Source organism: Plecotus auritus (assembly GCF_963455305.1).
Source record: "Plecotus auritus genome assembly, chromosome: 1".
Taxonomy (NCBI): domain Eukaryota; kingdom Metazoa; phylum Chordata; class Mammalia; order Chiroptera; family Vespertilionidae; genus Plecotus; species Plecotus auritus.
This window is the reverse complement of record NC_137770.1, coordinates 51,782,565-51,799,009: the sequence shown is the minus strand read 5'-3', so window position 1 is coordinate 51,799,009 and position 16,445 is coordinate 51,782,565. Positions and strand designations below refer to the sequence as shown.

General features: G+C 38.4%; 1 protein-coding gene across 7 annotated transcripts in view; it reads right to left on the bottom strand.

The window, feature by feature from the left end:
• HERC1 (HECT and RLD domain containing E3 ubiquitin protein ligase family member 1) overlaps positions 1–16,445 on the bottom strand; it is a 184,558-nt gene that overhangs the window by 32,860 nt on the left and 135,253 nt on the right. For all 7 annotated transcript variants that reach the window (XM_080659702.1, XM_080659704.1, XM_080659705.1 and 4 more), the window contains exons 48-58: positions 16,079–16,253; positions 12,571–12,841; positions 12,222–12,435; positions 10,900–11,105; positions 9,529–9,656; positions 8,274–8,401; positions 7,268–7,468; positions 5,715–5,845; positions 4,480–4,679; positions 3,982–4,087; positions 183–329 (exon numbers count right to left, since the gene is read on the bottom strand). In XM_080659702.1, the coding sequence (XP_080515828.1) occupies positions 183–329; positions 3,982–4,087; positions 4,480–4,679; positions 5,715–5,845; positions 7,268–7,468; positions 8,274–8,401; positions 9,529–9,656; positions 10,900–11,105; positions 12,222–12,435; positions 12,571–12,841; positions 16,079–16,253 (1,907 nt within the window). The remainder of the gene's footprint in view (positions 1–182; positions 330–3,981; positions 4,088–4,479; positions 4,680–5,714; positions 5,846–7,267; positions 7,469–8,273; positions 8,402–9,528; positions 9,657–10,899; positions 11,106–12,221; positions 12,436–12,570; positions 12,842–16,078; positions 16,254–16,445) is intronic.

The following is a 16,445-nucleotide window of genomic DNA, read 5'->3' as shown; positions in this document are numbered from 1 at the left end:
CAATTTTCTAGAGCCTAGATCACTTTCAATAAGAAAAATTAAAAGAGTGGAGGATTCTGAAATAAGTTTCTCCAGTATTCAAGATATTATACAAAATATTCCTAGAATTGGTTGGATTAATTTTCATCATATGTAAGTTAATGTAAAAACATTTAAGGTAAAAATAACATCTGTACTCTTACCCTTAAAGACCAAATGTTCATGAGCCCACCTAGTCCACCAGACACCAGGGCCAACCCATCTGAACTGAAGGCAACTGTCCGGACAGGGGTGATGTGTCCTCGTAGCTGATAAACACATTTGGCTCCAGCTGGTTTCCTATATCCATCCTGCAATTCATTTTTATTTTTAACATATATTGAAAGTAAAATAATTTATAGATTCAAGATTTACAATTCATTCTTGGAAATTTTATATTTCAGTGTAACATTAGGGAGGAGGGAAGGACAACTCTCAGAAGGATCAGCCTGAATGAGGAAATAATAAAACATTAACCTTAATTCTTTGCTCAGGTGAGTTTCATCTTTTTTTATATACTTCTAAGCTGTTTCCTAACTTTTCAAACTGGCAGAAGTTTCTACATTTCTAATTATCCCTCAGACATAGGAAAATTCTAACTTTTACTTTTTTAAAAAAATAAATCTTTATTGTTCAGATTATTACAATTGTTCCTCTTTTTTCCCCCCATAGCTCCCCTACACCCAGTTCCCACCCCACCCTCTGCCCTTACCCGCCCCCTGCACTGTCCTCATCCATAGGTGTACGATTTTTGTCCAGTCTCTTCCCGCACCCCCCAAACCCCTTTCCCCCCGAGAATTGTCAGTCCACTCCCTTTCTATGCCCCTGATTCTATTATATTCACCAGTTTATTCTGTTCATCAGATTTTTTATTCACCTGATTTTTAGATTCACTTGTTGATAGATATATATTTGTTGTTCATAATTTTTATCTTTACCTTTTTCTTCTTCTTCCTCTTCTTAAAGAATACCTTTCAGCATTTCATATAATACTGGTTTGGTGTTGATGAACTCCTTTAGCTTTTTCTTATCTGTGAAGCTCTTTATCTGACCTTCAATTCTGAATGATAGCTTTGCTGGGTAATCTTGATTGTAGGTTCTTGCTATTCATCACTTTGAATATTTCTTGCCACTCCCGTCTGGCCTGCATAGTTTCTGTTGAGAAATCAGCTGACAATCGTATGGGTGCTCCCTTGTAGGTAACTAACTGTTTTTCTCTTGCTGCTTTTAATATTCTCTCTTTGTCTTTTGCTCTTGGCATTTTAATTATGATGTGTCTTGGTGTGGTCCTCTTTGGATTCCTTTTGTTTGGGGTTCTCTGCACTTCCTGGACTTGTAAGTCTATTTCTTTCACCAGGTAGGGGAAGTTTTCTGTCATTATTTCTTCAAATAGGTTTTCAATATCTTGCTTTCTCTCTTCTTTTGGCACCCCCATAATTCGGTTGTTAGAATGCTTGAAGTTATCCCAGAGGCTCCTTACACTATCTTCATATTTTTGGATTCTTTTTTCTTTTTGTTTTTCTGATTGAGTGTTTTTTGCTTCTTCATATTTCAAATCTTTGACTTGATTTTTGGGATCCTCTAGTCTGCTGTTGGATCTCTGTATATTATTCTTTATTTCAGTCAGTGTATGCTTAATTTCTAGTTGGTCCTTTTTCATATCCTCGAGGGTCTTGCTAAATTTATCGGCCTTTTCTAGAAAATTCTTGAAAAACCTTATAACCATGGTTTTGAACTCTATATCCAGTAGTTTGCTTTCCTCCATTTCTTTCATTTGTGACCTGTTTCTTTGTCTCCGCATTTTGGCTACTTCCCTGAGTTGATAGAGTGGCTTTGTGTGCTAGGTGTCCTATAGGGCCCAGTGGCTCAGCCTCCCCAGTTACCCTTTGGTGGACACTCTCTCTTTTTTTTTTTTATAATATATTTTTATTGATTTTTTACAGAGAGTAAGAGAGAGGGATAGAGAGTTAAAAACATCGATGAGAGAGAAACATCGATCAGCTGCCTCCTGTACACTTCCTACTAGGGATGTGCTCAGAACCAAGGTACATGCCCTTGACCAGAATCAAACCTGGGACCCTTGAGTCTGCAGGCCGACACTCTATCCACTGAGCCAAACCAGTTGGGGCTGAGGTGGACACTCTTGGTGCACCCCTTTGTGGGCTGTGTGCACAGTCTTGTTGTAATTCAGCCTTGATTGTTGTTGGTATCACCGGGAGGAAATGACCTCCAGGCCAATTGGCTGTGAGGATCAACTGTGTCTATGCTGGGAGAACTTCTGTGCTGGAGACACCCTTATGAGACAAGACTTGCAAAAGCCTCTGCGCTCAGCTTGGATGGGACGGAGTCTTAGGGCGGAGTCAACAGCGATGGCTTCCCATTAGCCCTGCCCTAAGAGGCCCCCGTGTCTCGGTCTCCCGCGGTAATCGCTGCAAGCACCTCTGAGAGAAAGCCGCCCTCAAGTTTCGCCCACTGCCAGACAGTACAGTTTCTCCCTGAATGAGTCTGGGTCCCGAGTCTCGCCTGGAACTGGAGTTCAGAGCAGTCGGGGGCTTTTGTCTCCCTCCCGCTTGAGAAAGCCAGCCGCGCACTCAGTTGCCAGTCCTCTCTGCGCGCACACCTCCCTACCTCTGCCTTCTGCAGCTCCTGTGAGTCTCAGTGTGCTTTTCTCTTTCCTTCTAGTTGTAGAATTTCCACTCAGCCAGCCTTCCTGTGGTTCTGGATGAGGTCCGTTTTGTGTTTTAGTTGTAGTTTTGAAATTGTTGTGCGAGGCAGCAGTTTAGGTGTTTACCTATGCTGCCATCTTGGTTTCTCTCCTAACTTTTACTTCTTAATGAGTGTTTTAATTTTTAACATGAGCTTTATGTAATTTTCATTTTCAGCATCTAACATTTATGAATTATACATGCTGGCTCTATACAAACAGGCCCCTCTTTTTGTTGCATATGGTTCTCTCATACGGTGTCTAATTTGGTGTTTGCTCTGTAGGTTTTAGAAGTGTGACAGGTAAGGCATGTCTAAATGCTCTCTACCACAAAGAGCAAACCAGATTTATCTTTAGTGCTTTCACCTCCACCTCTGAGATATCTTCCTCTCATTAATAAGCTACCTATCCATACTTCCCTACCCATTTCTCCCTGCCCTTAAGGTTCCTCTTCCTTCTAGTTATGACAGAGTATAATATCAGATGTACTCATCTATCCAAAGATGACATAAAACCTATTTCTTCCAGGGGTGTTTGTGTAATGAACAAAAGAAAGAGCAACAAAGGTTGCAAACTGTTAGCTCAGGGATGCAATTTGATTGGCCATCCAGTGTTGTAAAGAATTTTAAGACAGGTATCAAAATGTGTAATATTGGGAGATTTTATTTAAAACACTGGATTTTGGGCTTCTATAAAAAAATTAGACAATTTGGTAGCAATAGGCTCTTATTTCTTCAGGGTAACAAACAGCTTTGTAGCAACTGTGCCCATTATATGAAGCACGTGCACTTCTGTTTTTTGTGTGTGTGTTTTTTTAACCCTCTCCACACCTTCCAATTCCCAGCTTCAGGAATTTTTATTTGCCTAGATGGCCCTGTAAGCATATATTTGAATTCATAACCTCTGTTTAAGATAAAGGAATTGCTCTTCATAGATGGAATTCTGGTATCAGTAGGAGATACTTTAGATAAGGTGTGCTCCCGTGGTGTTCCTATTGCACTGTACCAAAGACTTAACTTAGGATTCATCTACCTGTGGTATCGATTATATCCATTACCCATAAATGATCATCACTCAATACTTATTGAATATCTCATCTTAACAAGTAATATGGTGTCTATGACTTACAAAAAAATAATCCAATTCAGAGAGCACATAAGCATGACAATTATTCACGTTTCCTTAATGGTGCTTGTCTTTTGATGACTTATACTATTTATGGTTTCAAATAAGGTTTTAAAAAACACCAGAATGTTTACCTGGCAATTTGATTCCTGGTCCCACCATCCTTCTGAAGTAGCCACACTGGTTTGTGTGGTACCTTGTGGAATACGCCAAACACATACTAAGCCACTCTGACAGCCGCTTAAAAAAGTGATCACATAAAACCAAAACATGTCAATATGCAGAAGTAAAAATATTTTCAAATAACAATCAACTGATAGAACTACTACAGTATTATTTTAAAATTTATTTGTTGTAGGTATTCTATAATACAACTAGGTCCGATATTCTAACATCATCACACCCAGATAAGTAGATCACATACCAAGTTTCAAATTCTTTATTTCTCTACGGTGATCTTATAATATTACACATTTTAAGATTAACACCTGACAATAAACTTTTGAAGAGTACGGAGAAGCCACATGTAATGCAAGTAACAGTTTATATTAACATAAAAATTAAGATAGATGTACACACACACACACACACACACACACACACACACACACACACACAAATTTACAACATACGTAGCCATCAGTAAATGCAACTTGGATCCTTTCCCTGGGAGGCTGCACCACGCGATGCCATTTACAATTGATGGATGGCACAGTGAATGTAGACAGCACCAGCATCCTGAAATAGGCCCCCAGAGTTTCACATTTTCTTCTTTGGCACACGTCATAAGAATATGACCTGTTGGGTCCCACTTCATACTAATAAGAGTATCCTTAAAACAGTAAGGGGAGAAAAAATCATATTAATACTTCCTTCACAAATACATTAAACTCAATTATTTATGACCTATTCTAGCACTTATTTGGAAATCAACATTATATGCAAATCAGATACTGTTATATGGTTCCCAATCACTAGACCCAACTCACCCTTTAATATAGTCTGCATCATATTATTTGCTATAGTCAATGCTCAATAAATATTGGTTAAAGAAATTCTGACTTTGAAGGAATATGTTACCCCTCATTAGTATTTTTAAGTTATCTTTATTGACATTAACTTTGAAAAAGAAAAAACTTTAAAAAAATGTACCCCTCAAACCAAAATAGCAAATACTTGTGAGAATCATGTTTTGTGTTTATATGGTCGTTATAATTGTGTTCTTGTTGTTGTTTTTTTAAACACTCCTACACAACTTCATACTCCTGGCTTCATGCATTTATGTTACTTGCCTACCTGGCCCTGTAAACATCTGAACTGGCAACCTTTGTTTAAGGTAAAGGAATCATTCCTTATAGATGGAATTTCTCTTATTAGAGGCAGGTACTTTGACAGGGGATATTCCAAGGATGTTCCTATTTCACTACTTTGGTTTTACTTCTTTTTTGGCTAATGGCTTTCTTACATATACTATGGTTTACAGATTTTGTGTAACTATAGCATTTTTTTGTTTTACATTAAAAGCCTGCTTACTGTTTTTTAAAATAATAGTTTTTATTGATTTTTTAGAGACAAAAGAAGAGGGAGAAGGAGATAGAAACATTGATCGAAAGAAACATCAACTGGCTGTCCCCTGCACACCCCTAATGGGGAGCCAGCAACCCAGGCATTTGCCCTGACCAGGAATCAAACGGGTGACTTCTTGGTGCATAGGACGACACTCAATCCACTGAGCCACACCAGCTGAGCTAACAATAAATATTAAATCATAAGTGACTGATGTAAAAAATATTTTAAAAGAAATTAGTATCAAGGAACACTACAATAAGAAACACAAAAAAATAACCATCTGGCAAAGATGCTTTACCTTATGTGCATCGATTAGAACAATGCCTCCTTTCTCAAGTGGCTCCTTTGTTCCCAATAATAATTTTCCATCAAAATAACCCACTGCAAATGGTCTGTCTTCACTGAACCAGGCAATGCAAGTTACAGACACTAACATGATAAGAATAAAAAGAAAATAAAAGAGAGGCTTGTTTGTCATTAAAAAGACAAAAGACTGCAAAAAATATATGTTCCTGCAAAATTGTAAGTTTCCAGACATCTCTGTAATGAATTTAGATAAAATGTAGGCTTATTGCAAGGATTCCATGTAACCCACTTTACAAGTGTTATTTACAAGTGACAAGGACTACCACACTTAAAATATATACAGGGTGTCCCCAAATAATGTATATACATTTTAACAGCTGATAACTCAATTGATGTTACTTTCTTTTCAGATTTAACCCATTGGAATTAATAATGGTATTCAAAGTGTGTATACATTTTTGGGGACATCCTGTATATGTATTTTAATATTTGATTATAGTTTACATTCACTATTATTTTGTATTAGTTTCAAGTATATGGAATACCTCATTTTTTAAATCTTTCATTATTTTCAGGTGGGTATTGAAAAGGACAAATATTGAATTCCCATGCTGATTTTAAGTGATTGTACCAGGTTCTTTCCTTTTGGACCAGAATCTGCCATGAAATTGAGAAGTGAAATAGCCCAAGTCATAGAAAGAAAATGACTTGTCCCTTCTTTTGCTTAATATATCCTTCTCAGCATGTTTCCATATTCTATCAAGCAGATTCTATTCCAATAAGGCATATTCATATTTGCTTCTTTAAGTATATATAACACTGGATAGCTACAGAAATAAGTAAAAAACAGTATTTATTTGTGTGAGTAGAATGGGGACATGAGAACTAAGCAGATGGGAGGAAAACTTTTTGTTGTATAACTTTCTAAGTTTAAGAAATTTTAAACCCTATGAATGTATTAAAAAAAAAAATTAAAAAAAATCCCCAAATTGTTCTATTCTGTTAACAGAGTACCATTGAAAAATAGGGCTGTGAACTTTGAAAGAGCCCACTAATCCAAACTAACAAAAACTATCCAGTAAGATGTACCCAAAGGGAACAAAGTGAGAAAATAAATGAAAGTAGACTTCTTATTATCTCTTGAAAGACTAGGAACTACCCTCTCCTCTTCTTTCCCCCAGTTCCTCAATTTCACTCATTTGTTAACAATTTCATCTCTACCAATGATTATCTTTTTTTTTCTTGGGCATTCCTAACTTCCAAAGAAGACTTAGAGACTGTCATAAGTGTTCAGATACACAAAAGATGAATGACTAATATAACACTATTAGATCTCTTTTGGCAGAGACCTCTGGTATGGGTTGGAAGAGAAGTGTCTTTCAACTTAGTAACTAATTAAAATAAAACACCAATTGGACAATTCAGAAAACAAAGCCAAAAGTAACATTCACTCAGCATTTTTAAAAGCAAGTTAAAAAAAAAACCATAGTCTATTTGGATTAGAAAAAATCACTCTCTCAACTAGACACAAATCTGGTCATTTACCATCCTTTCGATAGCAATGCTCCAATTCTTGACGGTGCATGGTGGACACATCAACAACTTCAATTAATCCTAGAGATCCGTCCATCCGCCCCACCAACAATAATTCTGGAGACTCTCCTGACCAGGCTGTAGCTGGACCCTCCTCTGGCCAAGCCAGGGAAGATACCCAATGGGGCTGAATGTCTACTAATCCTTTTCCTCCTAAAGAGAAAGAAAATGTTAACTGCTTGTTACTTAATTCTTAAAAACAATAACAAGAACAAAAATAAATGCTACTTAATTCTAACATAGCTCAAAGCAGTCCCCATTTTCAAAATAGACTACCAATGAATATTAGACAGAATCCTTCATTTAGATAAGACATAGATTAAGACATTAATAGGCTTTTCAAAAACTATAAATGGAACAAGAATGGTAACTTTGTATTAAAAAGAGTAAAGGAAAATAGTGTACAAATGTTAATCACTTAAGTCCTTTCCTAATAATTTCTGAAAAACAAATTAACATAAGAAATTTACCTACAGTTAAGGCTAGCTAGTCCTTCACATATGTGAAGTAGAACAGCCATTCCTCAAATGTACAAAAATGAACAAAATACTGATAAGCCCAAGATTACATTATTTTTTTTTGTTTAGGATTACATTACTGATTTTTACTTTCGAGAGAGGTATTATTAAAAACTGACAAGAATTTTTACCAGTGAAACAGACATAAATAATAAAAATATTTTCAAGTGTTTTAAAAGAATACATAGCTGAAAATTCAGTGATCACTACTCCTCAAATCCTACTCTGAATATTTAGTGGTACATGAAAAGAATTTTTAGTTTACAGCTACTGGATTAATTGAAACTCCAAGAAAGGAAAATCAGGAAATGAATACTTCCTCTTTAATTTAAACCACATTATGCATAGATTTTCACAGTTGATTAACAGACTGTGAGTTTCAAGGTGAAGGGAAGCTATTGCTTGGACTCAAAAGTGCCTTCAGTATTTACATGACTTACCATTAACTTGCCAGATATTCACCATCTTTTCCAAAGCGCCAGCTAGATATTTGCCACTGATACTCCAGGAAACAGGCAAGAAACTTGGATCACTGGGTGACCCCAGGCTTTCCTCAGTATCCCCTTCCCTAGAAAATAATAGATAAGTATGAAATTTTAATCCCCATCATCCAAAAGTAAACTAAACCTCGAATCTTAAAGTAAGGGTTTCATGTAGACCTCAGTATATAATAGCAGAGTCTTAACATTTCAAAAACTTGGCTAACAGTATTTGACAATCACATGTTCTAGTGTTTGTCATAATGTCAAAAAAAGAATTATAAAAGAGTGATGCTTGGATAATACATCCTTTAATATAGAACATCATTTGTCAATAAAGACATTCTGATTCTGTGTGGGTTGTACAATGGTTTCTACTCAGAACACACTGAGTCTTGTTTGCCTGATCTCTAGAAAGTTCACGGAAAAGGAACACCTACTATAGCTACCTACATTCTACTACAAAAGAAATATCATTACTCTAATTCCTAAATAATCCTTAAAGAATGATGGAATATTAGCCTACTGTTTTACAGAAATGAACATTTATTTGCAAGATAATAGATTTTGATTTAATTCTGAGTAATTCCAGATATTGGTAGTTAATAATTTTACTTGCCAAATATTATCCTATATAATAAAAGCCTAATATCCTAAGTGTCCAGTCGTCCATTCAACCAAAGTGTAATATGCTAATGATATGCTAAGGCTGCTCAACCACTTGCTATGACATGCACTGACCACCAGGGGGCAGACAGTCGACTGGTCGACCAGTCACTATGACATGCACTGACCACCAGGGGGCAGATGCTCCGACCGGTAGGTTAGCTTGCTGCTGGGGTTTGGCCGATTGGGACAGAGCGAGACGGGCCAGACAAACCCTGGAGCCCTTCTGTGGTCCCTCCCTGGCTGGCCAACCTCCCTCAGCCTGGCCTGCACCCTCTCGCAATCTGGAACCCCTCAGGGGATGTTGGAGAGCCAGTTTTGGCCCAATCCTTCAGGCCAGGCCGAGGGACCCCACAGTGCATGAATTCGTGCACCAGGACTCTAGTTCTGAATATTTAAAAACATACACTGGGGATATAGTAAGACTATTCTAAAAAAAACTGCAAAAAATTTTAGTGACAGTTTGATTACATTAACACAACCAAAATACAGCATGTTTAGAATTCTCTTACTTTAGATGTTGCACAAGAAAGGTCATGTTAGCACTCACAATCTGTTGAACACACAGGTCTGTTGCAGTGAATATTGCTTCTTGGTAACATTCCACACCCGGATGGTGCCATCATTGCCACTTGTAGCCAAGAGTCCTTTTTTATTACACCAAACACACGTCATTACCTAGAAAAGGTGAAAATGTCCAGCAATATATGAGCAAGTTTTAATTCAAATGATTTTGTCATTTGAAAAAGTTCTATCAAATTAAAAAATAAATCTAGCCAAAACCGGTTTGGCTCAGTGGATGGAGCGTCGGCCTGCGGACTGAAGGGTCCCGGGTTCGATTCCGGTCAAGGGCATGTACCTTGGTTGCGGGCACATCCCCAGTGGGAGGTGTGCAGGAGGCAGCTGATCGATGTTTCTCTCTCATCGATGTTTCTAGCTCTCTATCCCTCTCCCTTCCTCTCTGTAAAATATCAATAAAATATATTTTAAAAAAAAAAAGCAGTTAATTTAAAAAATAATAATAATAAAAAAAATAAATCTATCATTAAATTGTAAAAGAAAGTATCTATGTTATAATGCAATAGGCATGGTCTCATTCTTTTCTAATTAGCTTGTGAATACACACCTATTTAAAGTATAGCTTTAAAGTATTATGCACCAAATCATTTCAGTTATCTGAAACCTGTTGAAATCTTTACTAAACATGTTTATTTAATTTAAAAACATATTTAATTCAATAAAGTATAAATACTGCAACATATTTGTACGTTTTATAAAATAATACATACTAAGAAATGATTTTTTAAAATATATATACTTTTATTGTTTTCAGAGAGGAAGGGAGGAGAGAGAGATAAAAACATCAATGATGAGAGAGAATCATTGATCAGTGGCCTCCTGCACGCCCTGTACTCAGGATTGAGCCTATAACCTAGGCATGTGCCCTGCCTGGGAATCGAACCAGAACCTTCTGGTACATAGATCAATGCTCAATCACTGAGCCATACCAGCCAGGCAAGAAGTGATTTTAAAATTAGTGAACAGAGGCCCGTCTTCATTTCCTAAACTGCCCTTGTCACTGCTCAAGGGCCCAGTGGGTTATATTAAAACAGTGAGGCCAATGTCTTTTCCTCTTGCATGTATAAGCCTTCATCTTTTGTGAGGCTATTTCTTTGGTTTTCTTTTTATCCACCATCTGATTTTCCTGTTTGTATAATATTATATCAAACAAACATACAGAGAGAGTTGGTAACTACCAGCTAAATATTGATAACTTTATGTGTGTGTGTGTGTGTGTGTGTGTGTGTGTGGTGTGTGAAGGCGGGGGAGAGAGAGATGTAAACTTTGAGCTCTTAGAGAAGGGCAGAAACTATTTTATTTACATAAAGCGATCAGCACACTTGGGACTCAAAATACATACTCTGTTCTGATGAGCCTCCAACTTGATAAAGGAACATTTTCTGAGATCTCCTCCCATATCAGCAAGTGTTTGTGGAGTAGTTTGGTTGTCGCGGTCGTGTGCAGCAAGAGTGCGCACAAGCTGTTGAGCAGCCCATTGCCTATGCTGTGAGGACAGCCTGGAGGACAGGCAGCAAGCTGCCAGGGCATTAGCCAGCTCCAGAGGGCCTACAGCAGAAGGATCATAGGAAGGATGGACATACAATTGAGCAGTTAAACCTGCTTAAACAAAATAATGAAATGATGCCCAGGTGAGAACTGGTGGTGGTGAACAAACAAAAATGGGTTAACCCATATCTTTTAATAACTAGCACTTTTGCAAGCAATCATTTCACTAACTTATGCACACAAGATATAATAAAACATTTATCTCATCAAACTCTATAATAAATCTGATTCACTGCAAATGTACATTTATATTCATCAATCAATAAATTGTCTTTACTCTAAGGACACATAGACTAAGAATGCAGCAAAAATAATTTTAAGGCCAGGGCAAAGGCAGCATGCCCTAAAAAATAAGAATTTGGCCTTTGCTGCTCAAAAGTGACCTTAACAGACAGTCAAGGGACTGGGCTGAGATCCTAAGGCCCATCTCTCTTGACCACATGGTCCTGATAAAAAAAAAAAAAGTAGACAGCAGTGATTAAGTACTCCTTTCAAAGCGTTATCATCCTAAGACAGAGAAAAACAGCACTACCATTATCTAAATCTTATTAAGAAAACCTATCAGGGTTATTATCTATGGCAGTGATTTTCAACCAGTGTGTCAGGACACACTGGTGTGCTGCAAGAATTTTTAAACATGCAATACCTGACTATTTAGTCAGGGGCACTGACCTCCTTTCCCTTAGACTGTCAAATAAAAAGAATGACAACAGCCCACACAACAGCTGTTCCATGTGAATGAATCAAAATTATATCTATTATTTTTGTCAGATCAGCAAAAAACATATTTTTTGGTGTGTCACAGAATTTTAGTAATTAGTTTATGTATGCCAAAAGATGAAAAACGTTGAAAATCACTGACCTATGTTGACTCAAACCATAATCTAATAAAAATAATCTAATCAAACAAGACTAATTTGGTAGGTTTTCTAATATTTATTTGCATGCACATTGAAAAAGTATTCATGTACTTCTTTTATAATCTAAACTTAAGAAGCATACATGTTATGTAATTCACCATATAGAGCAATGAAAAACACATTTTAAAAAACATGAATCAAACCGATTATACAAATTCATTAGAAGATTGCATAAATTAAATGGTATGAAAGTTACCTTTCTTTTCAACTTCTGACTTATCATAGTTAGGTCTCAGTTTGGCCCCTTTGTCTGCTAGTAATGCCACAAGGGCCTGAGTTACAACAAAGTTTGGGGAGGTCACAAGCTTATTCTCTTCAGCAATTCCTCGGAGAAAGCTAGGTAGAAACTTTCGCTGAATTGGATCATCAACTGTAGTTAGATTTACACCTGTTGCAGCAGAAATCAAGTTCTGAAGAGGCAATTGGAACAAATAGGTTTAATTTTTACATATAATTTTAGAACAAAGATTTTATCTCAAAAGGGTCTTTTAAGAATCGGTTAGAAATAAGCAATGCAACAAGAAAAGCACTGAAAACTAGCTTACCTGTGTACACAACTGCACTAGGAGTTTTGCAGCACTAGGAGTGTTTGATGCCAGACATCCCACTGCTGTGCTCAGATAGGCCAGGCAAGAGATGGGTTTGTTGGTTTTGCTGTGCCCACCTCGTGAGCGTTCTGTGGTGCTTCCCATGGCAGAAGGGCTGGTGGAGAGGCCAGCTCTCCCTGCTGCAGCCAAGCACATTAATCGAACCAGCGTTCGGATATCTGTGAGCCCCAGAGATTCAAGACCAGCAGCCAGGCTACAACTGGAACCACTGCCAGGAAAGGAAAACACTTCAGATGGATGAAGATAAAAGTTTTCTTAAGGGACCATTTAGAGCCCTGCATATCATCCATAATACAAAAAAACAAAATTAAAGGCAAGCTGCACTATCACTATCATACATTTCCTAAGAGATGTCCAAAAATGTTATGTATGCTAGAAACTGTTATTGAAACTTTAAAAAAATACATTGATGTATACTTGAAGAATAACTGAATTACTGAAGTGTAACATACGGGAATGTTCACAAATCATGAATTTTCACAAACTGAACAAACCCATGCAACTTCCAGATCAAGAAGAGAACATTGCCAGGTCCTCAGAAGCATGCTTGGGCCCTCTCAGTCACTAGGCCCTCTAAAGTAACCACTATCCTCACTTCTAAAGCCGTAAGTCAGTTTCACCTGTTTTTTAACTTTGTATAACTAAAATAATAAAGTATTCTTTTGTGTCTGGCTTCTTTTGTTCAACACTGCTTGTAACAGACTCATCCAGGTTGTTGCATCACAGCAGTGGTTATTCATTTTCATTGACGTATAAATAAAATGTACCACAATTAGTTTATCTATACAGATGGTAATCAGGTGATTTCCAGCACAGTGCTATTATGATAGTGCTGCTGTGTTTGTTCTTGCTTATGTCTTTGGTGTACATATGTAAGCATTTCTGTTGGATGTATACCCAGAAGTGAATTTCTGGATCATGGACTCCTATCTAATAAAAGAGTAATATGCAAATTGACCGCACATCTGCTACACCCACAAGCCACGCCCACCAGCCAATCAGGAGCGAGTATGCAAATTAACCCAACCAAGATGGCTGCGGCCATGGAGAGAGCAGGAGGCTTGAGTTGCCCCCGGCAATGGAGGAAGCCAAGCTTTCTGCCCCCTCCGGCCTGCCTTGGCCTCTGCTCAAGGCTACAAAGTTTCAATTATAGAAGATACATAAATCCCTATAAAAATGGCTGCAGCCACGGAGTGAGCAGGAGGCTTGGCTCCACTCAAGGCCACAAAGTTTCAATTATAGAAGATAAATAAATCCCAGATACCAGAACCTCTGCTTGGGTCGCCGGGGGTTGTGGCCAGCCTGCAAACCACCACAGGACCCTCACCCAGGCCGCCCCACGCCTCAAGGGAAACCCCACCCTGATCCGGGACACCCTTCAGGGCAAACCAGTTGGCCCCCACCCATGCACCAGGCCTCTATCCTATCTAATCCTATATAATAAAAGAATAATATGCAAATTGACTGTCACTCCAGCACATAAGATGGCTGCCCCCATGTGGTCAAAGATGACTGCCCCCATGTGGACACAAGATGGCCGCCACAAGATGGCCAGCAGGGGAGGGCAGTTGGGAGGGACCAGGTCTGCAAGGGAGGGAAGTTGTGGGCGATTAGGCCAGCAGGGGACAGCAGCTGGGAGGGACCAGGCCTGCAGGGGAGGGCAGTTAGGGGTGACCAGGCCGGCAGAGGAGGGAAGTTGGGGGCGATGGGGCCTGCAGGGAAGGGCAGTTGGGGGGGACCAGGCCTGCAGGGGAGGGCAGTTAGAAATGACCAGGCCTGCAGGGGAGGGCAGTTAGGGGCAAACAGACTGGCAGGGGAGCAGTTGGGCATCAATCAGGCTGGCAGGTGAGTGGTTAGGGGATGATCAGGCTGGCAGGCAGAAGTGGTTAGGGACAATCAGGAAGGTAGGCAGGCGAGCAGTTGGGAGCCAGCAATCCTGGATTGTGAGAGGGATGTCCGACTGCCCGTTTAGGCCCGATCCTACATGGATCGGGCCTAAACGGGCAGTCGGACATTTCTCAAGGGGTCCCAGATTGGAGAGGGTGCAGGCTGGGCTGAGGGACCCCCCCCCCCCCGCACGAATTTCGTGCACCGGGCCTCTAGTATGTTAATATTCACCTTCAGTTGGTACTGTACTATCAGACAGTTTTCCAAAGTAGTTGTACCAATTTATTTCCTCACCAGCAGTGTATGAGAGCATTAAGTGTTCCACATCCTTGCTCACCTTGTTCCCTCAGTATTTTAAATTTTAGTCAGTCTGGTGGGTATGTAATAGTATCTCATTGGGTTTTTATTTCTCTGAAAACTAATGAGGTTGAACAACTCATCTTTCATGTTCATTGGCCATTTGGAGATCCTCTTTTGTATTATTTTGTATTTTGCCCATTTTGGGATAAGTCTTTTTCTTATTGATTTATAGGAATTCTTTATATATTCTGTTGGTTATATGTATTGCTAATATCTTCTCCCATTTAGTGACTTTTTTTTTAACTTTCTGACTTAATGACTTTTGCTGAACAGAAGTTCTTTTTTAACGCAATCCAATATATCAATCTTGATGAATGTCTTTTGTGACTTGCTTAAGAAATCTCTGCCTATCCCAAAATCAAGAATAAATTCTTCCTATGTTACTTTTGGGAAACATTAATGATTTACATTTTACATTTAGATGGAAAAATCACTTGGAAATATTTGTTTTATAGTGTAAGTTTGGGGTCAAGACTCATTTTTCCCTTATGTGAGTAAACCATCTGACTTAGCACAGGTTATTGAAAAGACCATCCTTTCCTCATTGCTCTGCAGTATAAACACTCTCATAAATCAATCCATAAATCAAGTGTTAATCTATACGTGTGGGTCAGTTTCTGAACTCTTCTCCACCACTGTCCAAATTGTCTATTCTTAAGCCAATACCACATAGTCTTATCTAAATTTTATTTTGAGGTTTTTTTTCAGGGTCCTTCTATCTTCAATGACAGTTAAATACCCTAGCTTAACAATTTCTTAAATGGATAACTTTCAGGTACTCTTGGCTCTCTTCCTTTTTTTAACATTATACTCCATAGTCTGAACGTGGCAAGTCTTCATAATGGAATCTGCAGGTTGACTTAGCTACATGGTTGATTAATTCTGCAGAAAAACTCATTTGACCTTTTATTTCTACTTGTACCAAATTGATCAACAGCCCAAGTTTCCTATTTCAGATAATAAAATGTTGTAGTTGAGTCAGTTACTATAATGGCATCATTTTCTACCTAAGAAGTGCCAAGTATTAACTGAATGACTGAACAAATCAATAGCAGTGATGACTATGTCCAACTTCTGTCATTTAATAGTAGATATTAAGTTTCTAAAAATTCTATCTCATCCTCCCAACAATACCAGACTCCAGTCTAACATATTCTCAAAGCTAACTTAGCATAACTTGACACAAACTAACACCTACCTGACTGAGAGAAGAGACAGAGCTCTCATGACCATGGTTCTGGACAAAAGTACCTGAGCAGCAGCAGTCACTCTCCTTAAAGCCACCACTCGGTCGTGAGGGTTTGCTAAGGCAGCTGCCTGCTCACCTAATGTTATTCTCCCAGAAGAACTCTTTTCTACAGAGCCATGGCAACCTGAAAAACAAGGTTTTGTTTAGTTCTCAACATGGTAAGGAAAAAAATATCTAGACTACTGAAAATTTTCTAGGTTCTAGGCTACAAGGAAATACAGAAAACCAAAGTGTTTTGCTCATCTGGAACTTTGTTAATCAGAAAATTCCTCGGGAGAAATAGATACTTCTAAGTCAATATTCTATATATATAAAA